The sequence below is a fragment of the Poecile atricapillus genome, chromosome 26 (genome assembly GCF_030490865.1).
Source record: "Poecile atricapillus isolate bPoeAtr1 chromosome 26, bPoeAtr1.hap1, whole genome shotgun sequence".
In the NCBI taxonomy this organism is placed as follows: Eukaryota; Metazoa; Chordata; class Aves; order Passeriformes; family Paridae; genus Poecile; species Poecile atricapillus.
This window is the reverse complement of record NC_081274.1, coordinates 163,543-186,333: the sequence shown is the minus strand read 5'-3', so window position 1 is coordinate 186,333 and position 22,791 is coordinate 163,543. Positions and strand designations below refer to the sequence as shown.

The following is a 22,791-nucleotide window of genomic DNA, read 5'->3' as shown; positions in this document are numbered from 1 at the left end:
CGCCCCCTCCTCAGCCCGGCCACGCCCCCCCGCGGGGTCCCCAGCCACAGCAGCAGGGCGGGTCCAGGATCGCTTTATTTGGGGGGGGGTCCCGGGGGGGGGTCCCGGGGGGGGGTCCCGGGGGGGTCACAGCATTTTCCTCATCAGCTCCTCGGCTTCCAGAACGTTCCGCAGCTCCGACTCCAGCTGGGCCAGCTGCGGGGGGGGTCACGGCACAGGCTGGGAACCCCCCAAAGCCCCCCCCAAAACCCCCCCAGAGCCCCCCCCGAGCCCCCTCAGCACCTCCCGAGACCCCCCCCAAAATCCTCCCAGACCCCCTCAGAGCCCCCAAAACCCCCCAAAGCCCCCCCCCCGAGCCCACCAACCCCTCAGCACCTCCCGAGACCCCCCCCCAAAATCCTCCCAGAGCCCCCCCCAGAGCCCCCCTGAGCCCCCCCAAAATCCTCCCAGACCCCCCCAAAATCCTCCCAGACCCCCCCAAAGCCCCCCCGAGCCCCCCTGAGCCCCCCCAAAATCCTCCCAGACCCCCCCAAAATCCTCCCAGACCCCCCCAAAGCCCCCCCAAAGCCCCCCCGAGCCCCCCCCCGGGCCCACCTTGGCGGCGTCGGCCTCCTGCACGTGGGGGGGCACCTTGTGGGGGTACCCGGGGCCCCCCCGGCGCTCCCGCAGCCGCTCCAGCCCCTTCTGCAGCTCCTCCCGCCGCCCCCCGAGCCGCTGCAGCTCCTTGGGGGGGTCCACGATGCCCTGGGAAACCCCCCCCGAAAAAAAACACGGCTCCGGTGATGACGTCACGGCTCCGGGGGTGACGTCACGGCTCCAGCGATGACGTCACGGCGCTCACCTTGAGCAGCAGGTGCACGGTGCACCGGTCCGAGGCCACGGCCACGGCGCAGCCCTGGGGGGGCCCCTCGCCCCCCCCCAGCAGCCGCACCGAGCCCACCCCCCCCAGCGCCCGCAGCAGCCCCCGGCTCCGGCCGGCCCGGGACCCCCAGGAGGGGTCGGGACACTGCAGGAAACCTGGGGAGGGGGCAAAGGGGGGGGGTCAGAGGGGTGGGACCCCCAGAGAGACCCAGAGACCCCCCCAGAGACCCCAAAAACCCCCCCAGAGACCCCAAAAACCCCCCCAGAGACCCCAAAAACCCCCCGGGACCCCCAGGAGGGGTCGGGGCACTGCAGGAAACCTGGGGAGGGGGAAATGAGGGGGGGGTCAGAGGGGTGGGACCCCCAGAACCCCAAAAACCCCCCCAGAGACCCCAAAAACCCCCCCAGAGACCCCAAAAACCCCCCCAGAGACCCCCCATAGAGCCCTGGAGACCCCCACAAACCCCCCGGGACCCCCAGGAGGGGTCGGGGCACTGCAGGAAACCTGGGGAGGGGGCAAAGGGGGGGGGGTCAGAGGGGTGGGACCCCCGGAGAGACCCAAAAAACCCCCCCAGAGACCCCAAAAACCCCCCCCAGAGACCCCAAAAAACCCCCCCAGAGACCCCCACAAACCCCTGGAGACCCCCAGAGAGCCCCAGAGACCCCTGGAGAGTCCCCAAAAAACCCCTCAGGGACCCCCAGAGACCCCCAAAGACCCCCCCAAGCCCCCCAGCCCTACAGGGGGGTCTCCCCTCGGCCCCCCCGCCCCCCCTGGGGGTCCCCCCAAGCCCCCCAGCCCTACAGGGGGGTCCCCCCAAGCCCCCCAGCCCTACAGGGGGGTCTCCCCTCGGCCCCCCAGCCCTACAGGGGGGTCTCCCCAAGCCCCCCCGCCCCCCTGGGGGTCCCCCCAAGCCCCCCAGCCCTACAGGGGGGTCTCCCCTCGGCCCCCCCGCCCCCCTGGGGGTCCCCCCCAAGCCCCCCAGCCCTACAGGGGGGTCTCCCCCCAAGCCCCCCCAGCCCCCCTGGGGGTCCCCCCAAGCCCCCCAGCCCTACAGGGGGGGTCCCCCCAAGCCCCCCCAGCCCCCCTGGGGGTCCCCCCAGCCCCCCAGCCCTACAGGGGGGTCTCCCCAAGCCCCCCCCAGCCCTACAGGGGGGTCTCCCCAAGCCCCCCAGCCCTACAGGGGGGTCTCTGGCGGGGTCAGGCCGTGCGCTGCCCGCAGGCTCCGCAGGGCTCGGACGATTCCCAGCAGGAATTCCCTACATGGTGGCCTCGGCCTCCTCGTCCTGCCAGCAGAACTGGGGGGGCACGGGGGGGTCAGAGACCCCTGAGACCCCCAAAATCCACCCCCAAGTATCCCCTGAGTCCCCCCAAATCCACCCCCAAAATCCACCCCCAAGTATCCCCTGAGTCCCCCCCCAAATCCACCCCCAAAATCCACCCCCAAATATCCCCTGAGACCCCCCCAAATCCCCTCCAAATATCCCCTGAGACCCCCCCAAATCCACCCCCAAATATCCCCTGAGACCCCCCAAATCCACCCCCAAATATCCCCTGAGACCCCCCCAATCCACCCCCAAAATCCACCCCCAAATATCCCCTGAGACCCCCAAAATCCACCCCAAATCCACCCCCAAATATCCCCTGAGACCCCCAAAATCCACCCCCAAATATCCCCTGAGACCCCCAAATCCACCCCCAAATATCCCGAGTCCCCCAAAATCCACCCCAAATCCACCCCAAATATCCCCTGAGACCCCCCAATCCCTCCCCCAGGAACCCCAAATCCCCCCCAAATCCCCCTGGGGAACCCAAACCTCACCCAGACCACCCCAAATCCCCCCCTGAGCCCCCCCAAATTCCCCCTGAGCCCCCCCAAATCCCCCCCAAATCCCCCCCCAGCCCCTCCCCAGCCCCTCTTGCAGACCCCCAGCTCCCCCCCAGCCCCTCCCCAGGAGCCCCCAAACCTCACCCAGATCCCCCAAATCCCCCCCAGATCCCCCCAGCCCCTCTTGCAGACCCCCCCAAATCCCCCCTGAGCCCCCCCAGCTCCCCCCAGCCCCTCTTGCAGACCCCCCCAGCCCCCCAGCCCCTCTCACCTGCTGGGCTCGGGGAAGGGGGCGAGGCAGATGCTGGGGGGCGCGGGGGGGTCCCGGGGGGGCAGCCGCTGCCAGAGCTCCTCGGCCAGGAAGGGCATGAAGGGGGCCAGGAGCCGCAGCCCCGCGTCCAGACACGTCAGCAGCGTCAGCCGCGCCGCAGCGGGGTCACCTGCCACCGCAGGGGGGTCCTTCTGCAGCCCGGGACCCCCAGAAACCCCGGAAACCCCCCAGGAACCCCCAGAAACCCCACAGACACCCCAGGAACCCCCAAAAACCCCGGAAACCCCCCCAGGAACCCCCAAAAACCCCCCCAGGAACCCCCAAAAACCCCCAGAAACCCCCAAAAACCCCAGGAACCCCCCCCAGGAACCCCCAAAAACCCCAGAAACCCCCCCAGGAACCCCCCAAAAACCCCAGAAACCCCCCCAGAAACCCCCAAAACCCCAGAAACCCCCCCAGGAACCCCCAAAACCCCAGAAACCCCCCAGAAACCCCCCAAAAACCCCAGAAACCCCCCCAGGAACCCCCAAAAACCCCAGAAACCCCCCCAGAAACCTCCCCAGAACCCCACAGCACCCCCCGGGACCCCCAAAACCCCCCCTGGGAACCCCAAAAACCCCACAGACACCCACGGGACCCCCCAAAAACCCCCCAGGAAACCCCCCCAAAAACCCCCTGGGACCCCCCAGAACCTCCCCAGGTCCCCCCAGGTCCCCCCAAATCCCCCCCAAATCCCCCCCAAGACCCCCCAGGCCCCCCCAGGTCCCCCCAGGTCCCCCCAAAACCCCCAAGGTCCCCCCAAATCCCCCCCAAATCCCCCCCAGCCCCCCCAGGCCGGGCGGTGCCCGGGGGTCTCCCGCCCCTCCCCCCTCACCTTCATCATCCTCGCCGTCCCCGTCCTGCCCCTCCCCCTCCGCGGGACCCCCCGGGACCCCCCCGGGCTGGGCCGGGGTCCCTCGGGGACAGGACCGGCTTCACGCACTCCTGGGGGGGCAACGGGGTCAGGGACCCCCAAACTGACCCCAAACTGACCCCAAACCATCCCCTGAGACCCCAAACTGACCCCAGGGACCCCCCGGGACCCCCCCTCGGGACAGGACCGGCTTCACACCCTCCTGGGGGGGCAGCGGGGTCAGGGACCCCCAAACTGACCCCAAACTGACCCCAAACTGACCCCAGGGACCCCAAACTGACCCCCAGGGACCCCAAAGTGACCCCTGAGACCACCCTGGGACCCCCCCGGGACCCCCCTCGGGACAGGACCGGCTTCACGCACTCCTGGGGGGCAACGGGGTCAGGGACCCCCAAACTGACCCCAAATAACCCCTGAGACCCCAAAGTGACCCCAGGGACCCCAAACAACCCCCAGAGACCCCCCGGGACCCCCCTCGGGACAGGACCGGCTTCACACACTCCTGGGGGGGCAACGGGGTCAGGGACCCCCAAACTGACCCCAAACTGACCCCAAATAACCCCTGAGACCCCAAACTGACCCCTGAGACCCCAAACTGACCCCAGGGACCCCCCAGGGACCCCCCGGGACCCCCCCGGGCTGGGCCGGGGTCCCTCGGGACAGGACCGGCTTCACACACTCCAGGGGGGGCACACGGGGTCAGGGACCCCCAAACTGACCCCAGGGACCCCAAAGTGACCCCAGGGACCCCAAACTGACCCCAAACAACCCCCTGAGACCCCAAACTGACCCCCAGGACCCCCCAGGACCCCCAGACCCCCCAGGACCCCCAGGACCCCCCCAGGACCCCCAGGACCCCCAGGACCCCCAGGACCCCCAGGACCCCCGTACCAGGTACACATCACACAGTTCGTACACCCAGAAGCCGTGCACGGCCGTGGTGACCCCTGTGACCCCCCCAGACCCCTGTGACCCCTGTGACCCCTGTGACCCCTGTGACCCCCCCAGACCCCCCAGACCCCCCCCAGGACCCCCAGGACCCCCGTACCAGGTACACATCGCACAGTTCATAGACCCAGAAGCCGTGCACGGCCGTGGTGGCCCCTGTGACCCCTGTGACCCCTGTGACCCCTGTGACCCCTGTGACCCCTGTGACCCCCCCAGGACCCCCAGGACCCCGTACCAGGTAGATGTCACACAGTTCATAGACCCAGAAGCCGTGCACGGCCGTGGTGACCCCTGTGACCCCTGTGACCCCTGTGACCCCCCAGGACCCCCAGGACCCCCCAGGACCCCCGTACCAGGTAGATGTCACACAGTTCATAGACCCAGAAGCCGTGCACGGCCGTGGTGGCCCCCGGGAAGTCGAAGCCCCCCAGGGCGGCCCCGCAGGTCCCAACGGCGCGGCTCAGGCGGCTCCGGGACCCAGCGCTGGGCCAGGGACCCCCGGGACACCTGGGGACAGAGGGACACACATGGGGACACGGGATTGGGGACATGGGGACAGCCAGGGACCCCCGGGACACCTGGGGACACACATGGGGACATGGGGACATGGGGACACGGGATTGGGGACAGCCAGGGACCCCCGGGACCCCTGGGGACACAGGGACGCACATGGGGACATGGGGACAGCCAGGGACCCCCGGGACCCCCGGGACACTGGGGACACACATGGGGACACGGGATTGGGGACAGCCAGGGACCCCCGGGACCCCCGGGACACCTGGGGACACAGGGACACGGGATTGGGGACATGGGGACAGCCAGGGACCCCTGGGACCCCCAGGACCCCCGGGACCCCTGGGGACACAGGGACACACATGGGGACATGAGGACATGGGATTGGGGACAGCCAGGGACCCCCCGGGACCCCTGATGGCCCTGGGGACATACACGGGGGGATTGGGGGGGGTCCCGAGGCTCAGCAAACCCTGCAGGAGGATTTGGGGGGCTCAGGGGGATTTGGGGGTCTCGGGGGGATTTGGGGGGCTCAGGGGGTACCTGTGTCCCGGGGGGGGATTTGGGGGTCTCAGGGGGGGATTTGGGGTGCTCAGGGGGGATTTGGGGGGCTCAGGGGGATTGGGGGGGATTTGAGGGGCTCAGGGGGTACCTGTGTCCCGGGGGGGGGATTTGGGGTGCTCAGGGGGGGATTTGGGGTGCTCAGGGGGGGATTTGGGGGGGCTCAGGGGGGATTTGGGGGGTCTCAGGGGGGCTCAGGGGGGATTTGGGGGATCTCAGGGGGGATTTGAGGGGCTCAGGGGGTACCTGTGTCCCGGGGGGGGATTTGGGGGTCTCAGGGGGATTTGGGGGGCTCAGGGGGATTTGGGGGGCTCAGGGGGGGATTTGGGGTGCTCAGGGGGGTCTCAGGGGGTCTCAGGGGGTACCTGTGTCCCGGGGGGGGGCCGGTAGCCCTCTCCCAGCGCCCGCAGCACGAAGCGCGCCCCGTTCCAGACCTTGTTACAGAAGTAGCCGGTACCCCAAAACCCGCCCCACGTCCAGGTTGATGTCCCGGCCTGGGGGGCAGCGGGGTCAGGGGGGGATTGGGGGCTTTGGGGGGGGGTTTGGGGGGGTTTGGAGTGGGTTTGGGGGGGATTGGGGGGATTTGGGGGATTTGGGGGGTTTGGGGGGGTTGGGGGTGGGTTTGGGGGGGTTTTGGAGTGGGTTTGGGGAGGTTTGGGGAGTTTTGGGGTGGGTTTGGAGTGGGTTTGGGGAGGTTTGGAGTGGGTTTGGGGTGGGTTTGGGGTGGTCGGGGGTTTGGGGTGGGTTTGGGGGCTTTGGGGGGGTTTGGGGGGTTTGGGGTGGGTTTGGGGTGGGTTTGGGGTTTGTGGAGTGGGTTTGGGGGGCTTTGGGGGGGTTGGGGGGGTTTGGGGGGGATTGGGGGGGTTTGGGGTGGGTTTTGGGGAGTTTTGGGTGGGTTTGGGGGGGTTGGGGTTTTTGGAGTGGGTTTGGGGTGGGTTTGGGGTGGTCGGGGGGTTTGGGGGGGTTTGAGGTGGTTTGGGGTGGGATTGAAGTGGGTTTGGGGTTTTTGGAGTGGGTTTGGGAGGTTTGGGGGGGATTTGGGGGGGTTTGGGGTGGGATTGAAGTGGGTTTGAGGTGGTTTCAAGGTGGGTTTGGGTGGTTTTGGGGTGGGTTTGGGGCGTTTTGGGGGATTTTGTGGTGCACGTTTGGGGAGGTTTGGGGTGGTCAGGGGGTTTTGGGGTTGTTTTGGGGCAGTTTTGGGGCAGTTTGGGTGTTTTTGGGGCAGTTTGGGGTGTTTTGGGGCAGTTTTGGGTGGTTTTGGGGCTGTTTGGGTGTTTTGGGTGTTTTGGGGCAGTTTTGGGTGTTTTTGGGGGCAGTTTGGGTGGTTTGGGGCAGTTTGGGTGTTTTGGGGGCTGTGGGTGGGTGGGTTTGGGGTGGTGTGGGGGCAGTTTTGGGTGGTTTTGGGGCAGTTTGGGGTGGTTTTGGGGCAGTTTTGGGTGGTTTTGGGGGCAGTTTGGGGGTTGTGGGGCAGTTTGGGCGTTTTGGGGCGTTTTGGGAGGTTTTGGGTGGTTGGGCAGTTTTGGGTGGTTTGGGTGTTTTGGGTGTTTTTGGGGCAGTTTTGGGTGTTTTTGGGGGCAGTTTTGGGCGTTTTGGGGCAGTTTGGGGGGTTTTGGGTGGTTTTGGGTCAGTTTTGGGTGGTTTTGGGGTGTTTTGGGTGTTTTTGGGGCAGTTGTGGGTGTTTTTGGGGCTGTTTTGGGTGTTTTGGGTGTTTTTGGGGCAGTTTTGGGTGTTTTTGGGGCTGTTTGGGTGTTTTGGGTGTTTTTGGGGCAGTTTTGGGTGTTTTTGGGGCAGTTTGGGGGGTTTTGGGGCAGTTTTGGGCGGTTTGGGGCAGTTTGGGTGTTTTTGGGGCTGTTTTGGGTGTTTTTGGGTGTTTTTGGGTCAGTTTTGGGTGGTGTCCGGGGTACCCTGGGCCGTGTAGGCGCAGAGGGCGAAGCGCAGCGCGTCCGTCCCGCACTCCGGGATCCCCTCGGGGAAGTCGCGTCTCTGTGGGGTTGGGGGGGGGGTCACTGCAGGGGGGGGATGAAGACCCCGACCCCAAAAAACCACACCCAGGACCCCCCCAGCTCCCACGGGACCCCCCCAGCTCCGACTGCAGCCCCCAGACCCCCCCTGTGCCCATCTCTGCATTCCCTCCCCAGGACCCTCCCAACACCCCAAACTCCCAAACTGCCTCCTTCAACCCCCCCTAAATCCCCTCTAGACCCCCCCCAGAGCCCCCAGACCCCCCCAGACCCCCCCAAACCCCCCCAAACCCCCCCAGACCCCCCCAGACCCCTCACCTGCCCCTCCCGGGCCCGCTCCAGCTCCGCAGGGTCCAGGTTGCTGCTCTCCAGCTGCTGCTGCAGCTCCTGGGGACACGGGGGGATTTTGGGGGGATTTTGGGGGGATTTTGGGGGGCTCAGGGGGTCTCTGGGGGTGTTTTGGGGGTCTCGGGGGGGGGTTTGGGGTCCCACCTGCAGCGTCACCCCCGCGATGACGTCCAGGGGGTCGATGACGTTCCCCAGGGATTTGCTCATCTTGCGCCCGTGGGCGTCGCGGACGATGGCGTGGAGGTAAACCTGGGGAGGGGGCGAGGGGGGTTTGGGGGGTTTGGGGGGATTTTGGGGAGATTTGGGGGGGTTTGGGGGGATTTTGGGGGGTTTTTGGGGAGATTTGGGGAGATTTGGAGGGATTTGGGGGGGTTTGGGGGGATTTTGGGGGGATTTGGGGGGATTTGGAGGGATTTGGAGATTTGGGGGGATTTTTGGGGGGGTTTGGGGGGTTTGGGGGGTTTTGGGAGATTTGGGGGGCATTTTCCGGTGAATTTGGAGTGGATTTTGGGGCTGGATTCAGAGTGAATTTGGGGTGGATTCAGGGTGCATTTTGGGGTGAATTCAGGGTGGATTTTGAGGTGGATTTTGGGGTGGATTTTGGGGTGATTTTGGGTGAATTTGGGGTGCATTTTGGGGTGAATTCAGGGTGGATTTTGGGGTGGATTCAGGGTGGATTTTGGGTTGGATTCAGGGTGGATTTTGGGGTGAATTTGGAGTGGATTTTGGGGCTGGATTCAGGGTGAATTTGGGGTGAATTTTGGGTGGATTTTGGGGTGAATTTGGGTGAATTTGGGGTGGATTTTGAGGTGGATTTTAGGTGGATTTTGGGGTGAATTTTGGGTGGATTTTGGGGTGGATTCAGGGTGGATTTTGGGGTGATTTTGGGGTGGATTCAGGGTGGATTTTAGGTGCATTTTGGGGTGAATTTTGGGGTGAATTTGGGGTGAATTCAGGCTGGATTTTGGGTGAATTCAGGCTGGATTTGAGTCTGACCTCGCAGAAGGGCAGGCGCCCGGTCAGTGCCAGCCCCAGCATCACCATCCTCACCACCCAGAAGAACAGGGGATTTGGGGGTGAATTTGGGGTGAATTTGGGTGAATTTTGGGTGGATTTTGGGTGAATTTGGGGGATTTTGGGTGGATTTGGGTGAATTTTGGGTGATTTTGGGTGGATTTTGGGTCTGACCTTGCGGAAGGGCAGGCACCCGGTCAGTGCCAGCCCCAGCATCACCATCCTCGCCACCCAGAAGAACAGGGGATTTGGGGGTGATTTTGGGGTGAATTTGGGTGGATTTGGGGTGAATTTGGGGTGAATTCAGGCTGGATTTTGGAGTGATTTTGGGTGAATTCAGGCTGGATTTGGGTCTGACCTCGCGGAAGGGCAGGCGCCCGGTCAGTGCCAGCCCCAGCATCACCATCCTCGCCACCCAGAAGAACAGGGGATTTGGGGGTGAATTTGGGGTGAATTTGGGTGAATTTTGGGGTGATTTTGGGTGATTTTGGGTGGATTCAGGGTGGGTTTTGGGGGTCTGACCTCACGGAAGGGCAGGCGCCCGGTCAGTGCCAGCCCCAGCATCACCATTCTCGCCACCCAGAAGAACAGGGGATTTTGGGTGAATTTGGGGTGAATTTGGGTGAATTTGGGGTGAATTTGGGTGAATTTGGGGTGATTTTGGGTGGATTTTGGGGTGATTTTGGGTGAATTCAGGCTGGATTTGGGTCTGACCTCACGGAAGGGCAGGCGCCCGGTCAGTGCCAGCCCCAGCATCACCATCCTCGCCACCCAGAAGAAGAGGATGTCGTGGCCGGTCTCCAGCAGCGAGCCCGGGTAGAACCGCTCCAGGTCGGGGGTCTGGGGGCACAGGGGGACCCCAGGATGAGACCAGGACCCCCAAAACCCCCCTGGGGCCCCCCAAACACCCCCCAAACGCCCCCCAAACGCCCCCTCACCTGCTCAGGCCAGCCAAAGACAGAAAAGGGGAAGAGGCCGGAGGAGAACCAAGTGTCCAGAACGTCCTCGTCTGTGCCCAGGGACAGCAGTGACCACCAGGGACCCCCAGGGACCACCAGGGACCCCCAGGGACCCCCAGGGACCACCAGGGACCCCCAGTCCCACCTTGCCTCAGGCTGACCAGTTCGGGGGAGACCCCAAAGGCTGCGGCCGCTTTGGCCCGAGCCTCGTCCTCGGAGCGGCCGCTGACCCAGAACCGCCCGTCCTCGTCCTGGGAGCCCCCAAAAAAACCCCAAATGTCACCTGGAGACCCCCAAACGTGACCCCAAATCACCCAGAGACCCCTCCTGACCCAGAACTGCCCGTCCTCGTCCTGGGAGCCCCCAAAAAAAACCCCAAATGTCACCTGGAGACCCCCAAACGTGACCCCAAATCACCCAGAGACCCTTCCTGACCCACAACTGCCCGTCCTCGTCCTGGGAGCCCCCAAAAAAAACCCCAAATGTCACCCCAGATGTCACCCAGACACCCCTGAGTGCCCCCCCAGCCCCAGAGCATCCCCCAAGTGCCCCCCAGCACCCCCTGAGTGCCCCCCCAGCCCCTCAGGACCCCCCCCAGCCCCTCAGGACCCCCCACCTGGCCAGGGGCCACTTTGGGGTCGTTGATGGTGACGAAGTAGGCGGGGATGCGATGGCCCCACCAGAGCTGCCGGGAGATGCACCAGTCCCTGGGGGAATCAGTGGGGCAGGTGAGGGGCAGGGCCTCGCCTGTGGCCATCCAGGTGTGGGGCAGGTGAGGGGCAGGTGTGGGGCAGGTGAGGGGCAGGGCCTCGCCTGAGGCCATCCAGGTGTGGGGCAGGTGTGGGGCAGGTGAGGGGCAGGGCCTCGCCTGAGGCCATCCAGGTGTGGGGCAGGTGAGGGGCAGGTGTGGGGCAGGTGTGGGGCAGATGAGGGGCAGGGCCTTGCCTGTGGCCATCCAGGTGTGGGGCAGGTGAGGGGCAGGTGAGGGGCGGGGCCTCGCCTGTGGCCATCCAGGTGTGGGGCAGGTGAGGGGCAGGTGTGGGGCAGGTGAGGGGCAGGTGAGGGGCAGGTGAGGGGCAGGTGAGGGGCACGGTTATAGTGCAGGGCTATAGGGCAGGGCTATAGGGCAGGGTTATGGGTTAGGCCATGGGTCAGTGCTATAGGTCAGTGCTATAGGGCAGGCTCTAGAGGTCAGTGCTATAGGGCAGGCCATGGGTCAGTGCTATAGGGCAGTTCTATGGCTCAATTCTATGGGTCAGTGCTATGGGTCAGTTCTATGGCTCAGTTCTATGGGGCAGTGCTATGGGTCAGTTCTATGGGGCAGTTCTATGGGGCAGTGCCATGGGTCAGTTCTATGGGTCAGTTCTATGGGTCAGTTCTATGGGTCAGTTCTATGGGGCAGTGCCATGGGTCAGTTCTACGGGTCAGTTCTATGGGTCAGTTCTATGGGTCAGTGCTATAGGGCAGGCCATGGGGCAGTGCTATGGGTCAGTTCTATGGGTCAGTGCCATGGGTCAGTGCTATAGGGCAGTGCCATGGGTCAGTTCTATGGGTCAGTGCTATAGGGCAGTGCCATGGGGCAGTGCCATGGCTCAGTTCTATGGGTCAGTTCTATGGGTCAGTTCTATAGGGCAGGCTCTATAGGTCAGTGCTATAGGGCAGGCCATGGGGCAGTTCTATGGGGCAGTTCTATGGGTCAGTTCTATGGGTCAGTGCTATAGGGCAGGCCATGGGGCAGTGCCATGGGGCAGTGCCATGGCTCAGATCTATGGGTCAGTGCCATGGGGCAGTGCCATGGCTCAGATCTATGGGTCAGTTCTATGGCTCAGTTCTATAGGTCAGTTCTATAGGGCAGTTCTATGGGTCAGTTCTATGGGTCAGTTCTATGGGTCAGTGCCATGGGTCAGTGCTATAGGGCAGTGCCATGGGGCAGTTCTATGGCTCAGTTCTATGGGTCAGGCCCTCACCTGATGTTCTCCATCCAGCTGAACCAGGTGCGGGCGTGGCCGGGCGGGTGCAGCCTCAGGTCCCCCCTGCGCACGGCGGCCGCCGCGGCCCCGGCCAGGCCCTGGCAGCGCACGAACCACTGCGGCACCGCCCGCGGCTCCAGCACGTCCTTGGAGCGGCTGTGGGGCGGCAGTGGCACCTGTGTGTCACCTGTGTGTCACCTGTGTCACCTGTGTCACCCCTGTCACCCCTGTGTCACCCCTGTGTCACCCCTGTGTCACCTCTGTCACCTGGGGCACACCTGGCAGCGCACGAACCACTGCGGCACCGCCCGCGGCTCCAGCACGTCCTTGGAGCGGCTGTGGGGCAGCAGTGTCACCTCTGTGTCACCTGTGTCACCTCTGTGTCACCTGTGTCACCCCTGTGTCACCCCTGTGACCCCAATCCCTGTCACCTGGGGCACACCTGGCAGCGCACGAACCACTGCGGCACCGCCCGCGGCTCCAGCACGTCCTTGGAGCGGCTGTGGGGCGGCAGTGTCACCCCTGTGTCACCTGTGTGTCACCTGTGTCACCTGTGTCACCCCTGTCACCCCTGTGTCACCCCTGTGTCACCCCTGTGTCACCTCTGTCACCTGGGGCACACCTGGCAGCGCACGAACCACTGCGGCACCGCCCGCGGCTCCAGCACGTCCTTGGAGCGGCTGTGGGGCAGCAGTGTCACCTCTGTGTCACCTGTGTCACCTCTGTGTCACCTGTGTCACCCCTGTGTCACCCCTGTGACCCCAATCCCTGTCACCTGGGGCACACCTGGCAGCGCACGAACCACTGCGGCACCGCCCGCGGCTCCAGCACGTCCTTGGAGCGGCTGTGGGGCGGCAGTGGCACCTGTGTGTCACCTGTGTCACCCCTGTGTCACCTGTGTCACCCCTGTCACCTCTGTGCCACCCCTGTCACCCCAATCCCTGTCACCTGGGGCACACCTGGCAGCGCACGAACCACTGCGGCACCGCCCGCGGCTCCAGCACGTCCTTGGAGCGGCTGTGGGGCGGCAGTGGCACCTGTGTGTCACCTGTGTGTCACCTGTGTCACCTGTGTCACCTGTGTGTCACCTCTGTCACCTGGGGCACACCTGGCAGCGCACAAACCACTGCGGCACCGCCCGCGGCTCCAGCACGTCCTTGGAGCGGCTGTGGGGCGGCAGTGTCACCTGTGTGTCACCTGTGTGTCACCTGTGTCACCTGTGTCACCCCTGTCACCCCTGTGTCACCCCTGTGTCACCCCTGTGTCACCCCTGTGACCCCTGTGTCACCCCTGTCACCTCTATGTCACCCCTGTGTCACCCCTGTGTCACCCCAATCCCTGGCACCTCTGGCACCTGGGACACACCTGGGGCACCCCTGTCACCCCTGTGACCTCTGTGTCACCCCTGTCACCCCAGTCCCTGTCACCTGGAGCACCCCTGTGTCCCCCCCATGTCCTCTCACTGTCCCCGTGTCCCCCCATGTCCCCATGGTGTCCCCCCCATGTCCCCATGATATCCCCATGATATCCCCATGATATCCCCATGATGTCCCCATGGTGTCCCCATGGTGTCCCCCTGTCCCACCTGCAGACGGGCACCACCATGGGGTTCTCGCTCACCCCCCGGAACAGCCCCCGCTCCTTGAGGGTCTCCAGCAGCAGCGACCGCGCCCTGAACCGCGGCATCCCCTGGGGAGGGACAGAGTGACCACGAGTGACCACGAGTGACCAACCCAGTGACCATGAGTGACCAACCCAGACTGACCACGAGTGACCACAGCCCCTCCAGAGTGACCCCAGACACACCCTGAGTGACCCCGAGTGGCCCCGAGTGACCACAGAGCCCCCAGAGTGACCACGAGTGACCACAGAGTGACCCTGAGTGACCACAGAGTGACCCTGAGTGACCCTGAGTGACCCCAGACCACCAGACCGCCCCCCCAGCCCCACCATTTCCCCCCCCGGGGTCTCTCTGCCCCACTGGGGGCGGGGTCTCACCCGGAAGGGGGCGGGGTCTCACCCGGAAGGGGGTGGGGTCTCACCTGGAAGGGGGCGGGGTCTCACCTGGAAGGGGGCGGGGTCTCACCCAGAAGGGGGTGGGGTCTCACCCAGAAGGGGGCGGGGTCTCACCCGGAAGGGGGCGGGGTCTCACCCGGAAGGGGGAGGGGTCTCACCCGGAAGGGGGCGGGGTCTCACCTGGAATGGGGAGGGGTCTCACCCGAAAGGGGGCGGGGTCTCACCCAGAAGGGGGTGGGGTCTCACCTGGAAGGGGGCAGGGTCTCACCTGGAAGGGGGCGGGGTCTCACCCGGAAGGGGGTGGGGTCTCACCGGGAAGGGGGCGGGGTCTCACCCGGAAGGGGGCGGGGTCTCACCTGGAAGGGGGCGGGGACGTTGACCATGGTGCCGTCCTCGGCGATGACGGTGGCCACGCCCAGCCCGTGCCGCTGCCCCACCTCGAAGTCGGTGGCGTCGTGGGCAGGCGTGATCTTAACGGCACCTGGAGGGCGGGGCCAGGGCTGGGACACACCCAGGAGCGGCCACGCCCACCCAACCACACCCACAAGCGGCCACACCCACCCCAACCCCGGCCACGTCCACCCCGGCCACACCCACGAGCGGCCACACCCACCCCCGGCCACGCCCACCCCGGCCACACCCACACAGGCCACGCCCCACTCCAGCCACACCCAGAAACCACACCCAAAAATAACAACACCCAAACAGCCCCACCCAAACCACACCCAAACAGCCCCGCCCCTCCAGGCCCCGCCCCTCCAGGCCCCGCCCCCGGCCCCGCCCCTGCAGGCCCCGCCCCTCACCGGTGCCGAACTGGGGGTCCACGAAGGCGTCGTGCAGAACCGGCAGGCGCCGCCCCGTGAACGGGTGCAGGACGTGGCGAGCCCGCAGGTGCTGCCGGGGAGGGAGGGAGGGCGGGGCCTCAGGGACACACCTGAGCCTGGCCACGCCCACCTGGGGACACTGAGTCACACCCACCTGGGGGACACTGAGTCACACCCACCTGGGGACACTGAGTCACACCCACCTGGGGACACACCTGAGCCTGGCCACGCCCACCTGGGGACACTGAGCCACGCCCACTGGGGAACACTGAGTCACACCCACCTGGGGACACTCAGCCACGCCCACCTGGGGACACTGAGCCACGCCCACCTGGGACACACCTGAGCCTGGCCATGCCCACCTGGGACACACCTGAGCCTGGCCACGCCCACCTGGGGACACTGAGTCACACCCACCTGGGGACACTGAGCCACGCCCACCTGGGGACACACCTGAGCCTGGCCACACCCACCTGGGGACACACCTGAGCCTGGCCACACCCACCTGGGACACACCTGAGCCTGGCCACGCCCACCTGGGACACACCTGAGCCTGGCCACGCCCACCTGGGGACACTGAGCCACGCCCACCTGGGGACACTGAGCCACGCCCACCTGGGGGACACTGAGTCACACCCACCTGGGGACACACCTGAGCCTGGCCACGCCCACCTGGAGACACTGAGCCACACCCACCTGGGGGACACTGAGCCACGCCCACCTGGGGACACTGAGCCACGCCCACCTGGGGACACTGAGTCACGCCCACTGTGGGGCGCACCTACAGCTGGGCAGGTCCTGCCCCTCACCTGGTACTGGGGGTCTCAGGTGTGCCTGGCCCCACCCTCACCTGGCCCCGGGGGGTCTCACCTGCTCCCGGGGGTCTCACCTGGCACTGGGGGTCTCACCTGGCCCCAGGTGTCTCACCTGGCACTGGGGGTCTCACCTGGCACTGGGGGTCTCACCTGGCCCCAGGTGTCTCACCTGGTCCCGGGGGTCTCACCTGGCCCCAGGTGTCTCACCTGGCACTGGGGGTCTCACCTGGCACTGGGGGTCTCACCTGGTCCCGGGGGTCTCACCTGGCCCCAGGTGTCTCACCTGGCACTGGGGGTCTCACCTGGCCCCGGGGGGTCTCACCTGGCCCCAGGTGTCTCACCTGGCACTGGGGGTCTCACCTGGTCCCGGGGGTCTCACCTGGCCCCAGGTGTCTCACCTGCTCCCGGGGGGTCTCACCTGGCCCCGGGTGTCTCACCTGGTCCCAGGGGGTCTCACCTGTGCCCAGGTGTCTCACCTGGCACTGGGGGTCTCACCTGTGCCCAGGTGTCTCACCTGGTACCGGGGGGTCTCACCTGGACCCAGGTGTCTCACCTGGCACTGGGGGTCTCACCTGGTACTGGGGGTCTCACCTGGCACTGGGGGGTCTCACCTGGCACTGGGGGTCTCACCTGCTCCCGGGGGTCTCACCTGGCCCCAGGTGTCTCACCTGGTACCGGGGGGTCTCACCTGGCACTGGGGGTCTCACCTGTGCCCAGGTGTCTCACCTGGTACCGGGGGTCCTCGGGGTGCACGGCCACGGCCTCGTCCCCCAGCATCGTCTCCAGACGCGTCGTGGCCACCACGAGCTCAGAGTCCTCCCCCTCCCCTGGGGGGCACAGCGGGGCGGGGGTCACCCCATGGGCCCCAGAGACCCCAAAGAGACCCCAAAGAGACCCCAAAGAGACCCCAAAGAGACCCCAGAGAGACCCCAAAGAGACCCCAGAGACCCCAGAGACCCCAAAGAGACCCCAAAGAGACCCCAGAGAGACCCCAGAGAGACCCCAGAGACCCCAGAGACCCCAAAGAGACCCCAGAGAGACCCCAGAGACCCCAGAGAGACCCCAGAGAGACCCCAGAGAGACCCCAGAGACCCCCCCAGACCCCCCAGACCCCACAGACCCCCCCAGACCCCCCATTTTTACCGGCCCCCTCCAGGGGGTAGGCGAAGGCCACCAGGACCCCGAACTCCACGGGCTCCTCGTAGCCCGGCACCCGCAGCAGGGTGCGGCCCCCCAGCTCCCGCTTCTCCACCTGGGGGGGCACAGAGACCCCCGTGAGACCCCAAAACTGCCCCCAGAGCCCCCCAAAAACCACCCCCGTGAGACCCCAAAACCGCCCCCAGAGCCCCCCAAAACCACCCCCGTGAGACCCCAAAAACCACCCCCAGAGCCCCCCAAAACCACCCCCGTGAGACCCCAAAAACCACCCCCAGAGCCCCCCAAAAAAACACCCCCGTGAGACCCCAAAACTGCCCCCAGAGCCCCCCAAAACCGCACCCAGAGCCCCCCAAAACCACCCCTGTGAGACCCCCAAAAACCACCCCTGTGAGACCCCAAAACCGCCCCCAGAGCCCCCCAAAACCGCCCCCAGAGCCCCCCAAAACCACCCCCAGAGCCCCCCAAAACCACCCCCAGAGCCCCCCAAAACCACCCCTGTGAGACCCCAAAACTGCCCCCAGAGCCCCCCAAAACCGCCCCCAGAGCCCCCCAAAACCACCCCCAGAGCCCCCCAAAACTGCCCCCAGAGCCCCCCCCAAAACAGCCCCCAGAGCCCTCCAAAAACCAACCCCATGAGACCCCAAAACAGCCCCCAGAGCCCCCCAAAAACCACCCCTGTGAGACCCCCAAACTGCCCCCAGAGCCCCCCAAAAACCACCCCCGTGAGACCCCCAAACTGCCCCCAGAGCCCCTCCAAAACCACCCCCAGAGCCCCCCAAAAACCACCCCTGTGAGACCCCAAAACTGCCCCCAGAGCCCCCCAAAACTGCCCCCAGAGCCCCCAAAACTGCCCCCAGAGCCCCCCAAAAACCACCCCCAGAGCCCCCCAAAAAACACCCCCAGAGCCCCCCAAAAACTAACCCCATGAGACCCCAAAACCGCCCCCAGAGCCCCCCAAAACCACCCCCGTGAGACCCCAAAAACCACCCCTGTGAGACCCCCAAACCACCTCCAGAGCCCCCCCAAAACCACCCCCAGAGCCCCCCAAAAACCACCCCCAGAGCCCCCCAAAAACCACCCCTGTGAGACCCCAAAACTGCCCCCAGAGCCCCCCCAAAAACCACCCCCAGAGCCCCCCCAAAACCAACCCTGTGAGACCCCAAAACCGCCCCCAGAGCCCCCCAAAAACCTCCTGGGCACAGGAAAAGGGCCCCAACCCCAGGGACCCCCGAGCACCCCCAGCCCCAGCGGGGTTTGGGGCATTTCTGGGGGGCTTTGGGGGGGTTTTGGGGGGCTTTGGGGGTTTTTGGGGTGTTTTGGGGTGTTTTGGGTACCTCGATGTCAGAGATGGCCGAGCGCAGGGCGCAGCTCCAGTGCCCCAGTTCTGGGGGTTTGAGGGTGTTTTGGGGTGTTTTCGGAGGGTTTTGGGGGGATTTTGGGGGTGTTTTGGGGTGTTTTGGGGTGTTTTGGGGAGGGGGTTTTTGGGGGGGTTTTGGGGTGTTTTGGGGGTGTTTTGGGGGTGTTTGGGGGTGTTTTGGGGTGTTTTGGGTACCTCGATGTCAGAGATGGCCGAGCGCAGGGCGCAGCTCCAGTGCCCCAGTTCTGGGGGTTCGGGGGTGTTTTGGGGAGGGGGTTTTTGGGGGCGTTTTGGGGGTGTTTTGGGGAGGGGGTTTTTGGGGGTGTTCTGGGGGTGTTTTGGGGTGTTTTGGGGTGTTTTGGGTACCTCGATGTCAGAAATGGCCGAGCGCAGGGCGCAGCTCCAGTGCACGATGCGGCGGCTGCGGTAGATCAGGCCCTGCTCGTGCAGCCGGACGAAAGCCTCGGTCACTGCCCGGCTCATTTTCTGTGGGGGCGTCAGGGGGGGCTCAGGGGGGGCTCAGGGACCCCCGGGACCCCCCCCCAGAGCCCCCCACTCACGGGGTCCATGGTGAAACAGGCGCGCTCCCAGTCCATGGAGGCTCCCAGGCGCCGCAGCTGCTGGTAAATGCGGTCGCCCTTCCTGGGGGGGGGGAGGCCGTGGGGCTGGGGAGGGGCTGGGGAGGGGCTGGGGAGGGGGCTTGGGGTGGGGAGGGGCTGGGGAGGGGCTGGGTCACTCTGGGGTCACTCTGGGGTCACTTTGGGGTCATTTAGGGGTGCCACAGATTGCCCTGGGGTCAGTTCAGGGTCACTTTGGGGTGTTGTGGGTGACTTTGGGGTCACTTTGGGGTCTTGGGGGTCCCTTTGGGGTGCTGTGGGTCACTCTGGGGTCACTCTGGGGTGCTGTGGGTCACTCTGGGGTGCTGTGGGTGACCCCAGGGTCACTCCAGGGTCACTCCAGGGGTCACTCTGGGGTGCTGAGGGGTCACTCTGGGGTGCTGTGGGTCACTCTGGGGTGCTGTGGGTGACCCCAGGGTCACTCCAGGGTCACTCCAGGGGTCACTCTGGGGTGCTGTGGGTGACCCCAGGGTCACTCCAGGGTCACTCCAGGGGTCACTCACTCCTCCTTCCAGCGCCACACCTCCCCCAGGAAGGCGTCGCGGCCGAGCTGGTGCCGAGTGACCCCTCGGGAGCGCAGCAGGCGCCGCTCCACGACCACCTGGGTGGCGATTCCGGCGTGGTCACAGCCCGGGACCCAGAGAGCGGTCAGGCCCCTCATCCTGTGCCTGTGGGGGACACGGGGGTGACCCCCAATGGTCACTCAGGGGTCACAGGGGTCACTCAGGGGTCACAGGGGTCACTCAGGGGTCACTCAGAGGTCACAGGGGTCACACAGGGGTCACAGGGGTCACACAGGGGTCACAGGGGTCACAGCCCGGGACCCAGAGAGCGGTCAGTCCCCTCATCCTGTGCCTGTGGGGGACACATGGGGACACAGAGGGGTCACAGGGGTCACAGGAGTCACACAGGGGTCACACAGGGGTCACAGGGGTCACAGGGGTCACAGGGGTCACAGCCCGGGACCCAGAGAGCGGTCAGTCCCCTCATCCTGTGCCTGTGGGGGACACATGGGGGTCACACAGGGGTCACAGGGGTCACTCAGGGGTCACAGGGGTCACAGGGGTCACAGCCCGGGACCCAGAGAGCGGTCAGTCCCCTCATCCTGTGCCTGTGGGGGACACAGAGGGGTCACAGGGGTCATGGGGGTCACACAGGGGTCACAGGGGTCACAGGGGTCACAGGGGTCACAGGGGTCACTCAGGGGTCACAGCCCAGGACCCAGAGAGCGGTCAGTCCCCTCATCCTGTGCCTGTGGGGGACACGGGGGTGACCCCCAATGGTCACTCAGGGGTCACAGGGGTCACACACGGGTCACAGGGGTCACAGGGGTCACAGCCCGGGACCCAGAGAGCGGTCAGTCCCCTCATCCTGTGCCTGTGGGGGTCACAGGGGACACAGAGGGGTCACAGGGGTCACAGGGGTCACTCAGGGGTCACTCAGGGGTCACACAGGGGTCACAGGGGTCACAGCCCGGGACCCAGAGAGCGGTCAGTCCCCTCATCCTGTGCCTGTGGGGGACACATGGGGACACAGAGGGGTCACACAGGGGTCACAGGGGTCACACAGGGGACACAGAGAGCGGTCAGTCCCCTCATCCTGTGCCTGTGGGGGACACGGGGGTGACCCCCAATGGTCACTCAGGGGTCACAGGGGTCATGGGGGTCACAGGGGTCACAGCCCGGGACCCAGAGAGCGGTCAGGCCCCTCATCCTGTGCCTGTGGGGGACACACAGGGGTCACAGGGGTCACTCAGGGGTCACACAGGGGACACAGAGGGGTCACAGGGGTCACAGGGGTCACAGTCCCCTCATCCTGTGCCTGCAGGGGACATGAGGATCACCCCCAATGGTCACTCAGGGTCACCCCACAGATCCCCAGTGGTCATTCAGGGTCACTCCCTGGCCCCAGTGGTCACTCAGGGTCACCCCACAGATCCTCAGTGGTCATTCAGGGTCACTCCCCGGCCCCAGTGGTCACTCAGGGTCACTCCCTGGCCCCAGTGGTCACTCAGGGTCACTCCCTGGCCTCAGTGGTCATTCAGGGTCACTCCCTGGCCCCAGTGGTCACTCTGTGGTCACTTAGGGTCACCCCAGCGGTCACTCTGTGGTCACTCTGTGGTCACTCTGTGGTCACTCTGTGGTCACTTAGGGTCACCCCAGTGGTCACTCTGTGGTCACTCGGGGTCACCCAGCGGTCACTCTGTGGTCACTCTATGGTCACTCAGAGTCACCCAGCGGTCACTCTGTGGTCACTCTGTGGTCACTCTGTGGTCACTCAGGGTCACTCAGGGTCACCCCAGCGGTCACTCACCAGCGGGTCAGCGTGTCCTGGATGGCCACGGTCAGGGCGTGGCCCAGGTGCAGCGTCCCGGTGACGTTGGGGGGGGGGAGGCACATCACGAACACCCCCCGGGGGTTGGGGGTCTCCAGGGAGCGCTGGGGGGGGCACGGGGGGCTCAGGGGGGTCTGGGGGCTCTGGGACCCCCCAGGGACCCCCCGGGGACCCCCACTCACCCCACACTCCGGCCGGAAGAACCCCTCCTTCTCCCACCAGCTGTACCACGCCGCCTCCACGTAGGCGGGGCTGTAGCTCTCGGGGAGCGGCCCCCCCACATCTGGGGAGGGGGCCCGGGGGGAGAAACGGGGTCAGAGCCGGCCCCCAGACCCCCCCAATCCCCTGGGACCCCCACAAACATCCCCCACTCCCACCACGGACCCCCAGAGACCCCCAGAGACCCCCAGAGCCGCCTCAGCCCCACACAGACACCCCCAAAACCCTCCCAAAGCACCCCAGACCCCCCAGAGCCCCCTCAGACCCCCCAAGACCCCCCCAAACCACCCCCAGAGCCTCCCAAAGCCCCCCCAGACCCCCCAAAGCCCCTTCAGACCCCCCAAGACGCCCCCAAAGCCCCCCCAGACCCCCCCAAAGCACCCCAGGCACCCTCTGATCCCCCCCCCCAGACCCCCCAAACCCCCCCCAGACCCCCCAAAGCCCCCCCAGAGCCCCCCATACCCTTCTTGCAGCCGGGGGGGGTGGGGGTCTCGTAGCGCAGCCCCTGCAGCTCCCGCCGGGCCCGGCTGGGCTTGGCCTTGTCCTTGGCCTGAGCCTGGGGGGGCACGGGGGGGGTCAGGGGTCCCCAGAGCCCCAGAGGGACCCCCAGAGACCCAGAGGGACCCCCAGTGCCCCCCCCGAGCCCCCCTCACCTGCAGCTCCCGGTTCTTCTCCTGTTTCTGCTGGAATTTCTCCAGCTTCTCCCGTTTCTTCGCCTCCTTCTTCAGCTGCGCCGCGCTCTTGGCGGGGGTCCCGGGGGTCCCGGGGGTCCCGGGGGTCCTGGGGGGCTCCCCGGGGGTCCCGGGGGTCCCGGTCTCGGGGTCCCCCCCCCCGCAGAGCCGCACGTCCCCCAGCTCTGCCCGGAACTGGGCAGCCGGACACAGCCCAGGAACCAGCGAGTGACCCCCGGAAGGGGGCGCGGGAGGGGGGGTCCAGCACCTGGGGGGGCACGGGGGGGGGTCAGGGACACCCGGGGGCGATTCCCGGGGGTCCCCAGGAGATCCGGGGGGTCTCACCTGCGTGAAGGGGGCCAGCAGGGCGCAGGCCACGGTGACGTCGGCCAGGGTGACGCCGTCGCCCACCAGGAAGGAGCGGCCGCCCCCCAGGTGGGACTCGAGAGCCCCCAGACCCCGCAGCAGCTCCTGCAGCCCCCGGGAGCGGGCCTGGGGGGGCACGGGGGGGGTCAGGGACCCCCGAGATCCTCACAGACCCCCGAGATCCTCACAGACCCCCCCTGCAGCCCCCAAACCCCCCCAGGACCCCCAAACCCCCCCAGGACCCCCGAGATCTTCACAGACCCCCGAGA

General features: G+C 66.3%; 1 protein-coding gene and 1 long non-coding RNA gene across 3 annotated transcripts; one reads left to right on the top strand and one right to left on the bottom strand.

Annotated features, from left to right (window-relative positions):
- Positions 1-56: 56 nt before the first annotated feature.
- LOC131588503 (valine--tRNA ligase-like) lies at positions 57-22,298 on the bottom strand. The gene is given in 33 exon segments (XM_058857396.1): positions 57-195; positions 595-744; positions 842-1,017; positions 2,041-2,056; positions 2,058-2,120; positions 2,122-2,155; positions 2,956-3,127; positions 3,833-3,919; positions 4,352-4,373; positions 5,173-5,292; positions 5,294-5,326; positions 6,259-6,342; positions 6,344-6,387; positions 7,798-7,876; positions 8,173-8,241; positions 8,347-8,451; positions 9,931-10,056; positions 10,155-10,225; positions 10,321-10,426; positions 10,792-10,882; positions 12,143-12,301; positions 13,731-13,834; positions 14,518-14,642; positions 14,965-15,055; positions 16,527-16,627; positions 16,944-17,052; positions 18,682-18,801; positions 18,876-18,957; positions 19,436-19,600; positions 21,246-21,370; positions 21,449-21,549; positions 21,948-22,041; positions 22,139-22,298. Coding segments are annotated over 30 exon segments (2,859 nt in total). The 5' UTR covers positions 21,332-21,370; positions 21,449-21,549; positions 21,948-22,041; positions 22,139-22,298; the 3' UTR covers positions 57-126.
- On the top strand, positions 9,211-9,919 carry LOC131588504 (uncharacterized). Of its 2 annotated transcripts, XR_009279599.1 has the most exons (4): positions 9,211-9,321; positions 9,460-9,513; positions 9,644-9,687; positions 9,808-9,919. It is a non-coding gene; the product is annotated as an uncharacterized LOC131588504 (long non-coding RNA). The 2 variants fall into 2 exon arrangements; XR_009279598.1 differs by lacking the exon at positions 9,644-9,687.
- Positions 22,299-22,791: the final 493 nt, after the last annotated feature.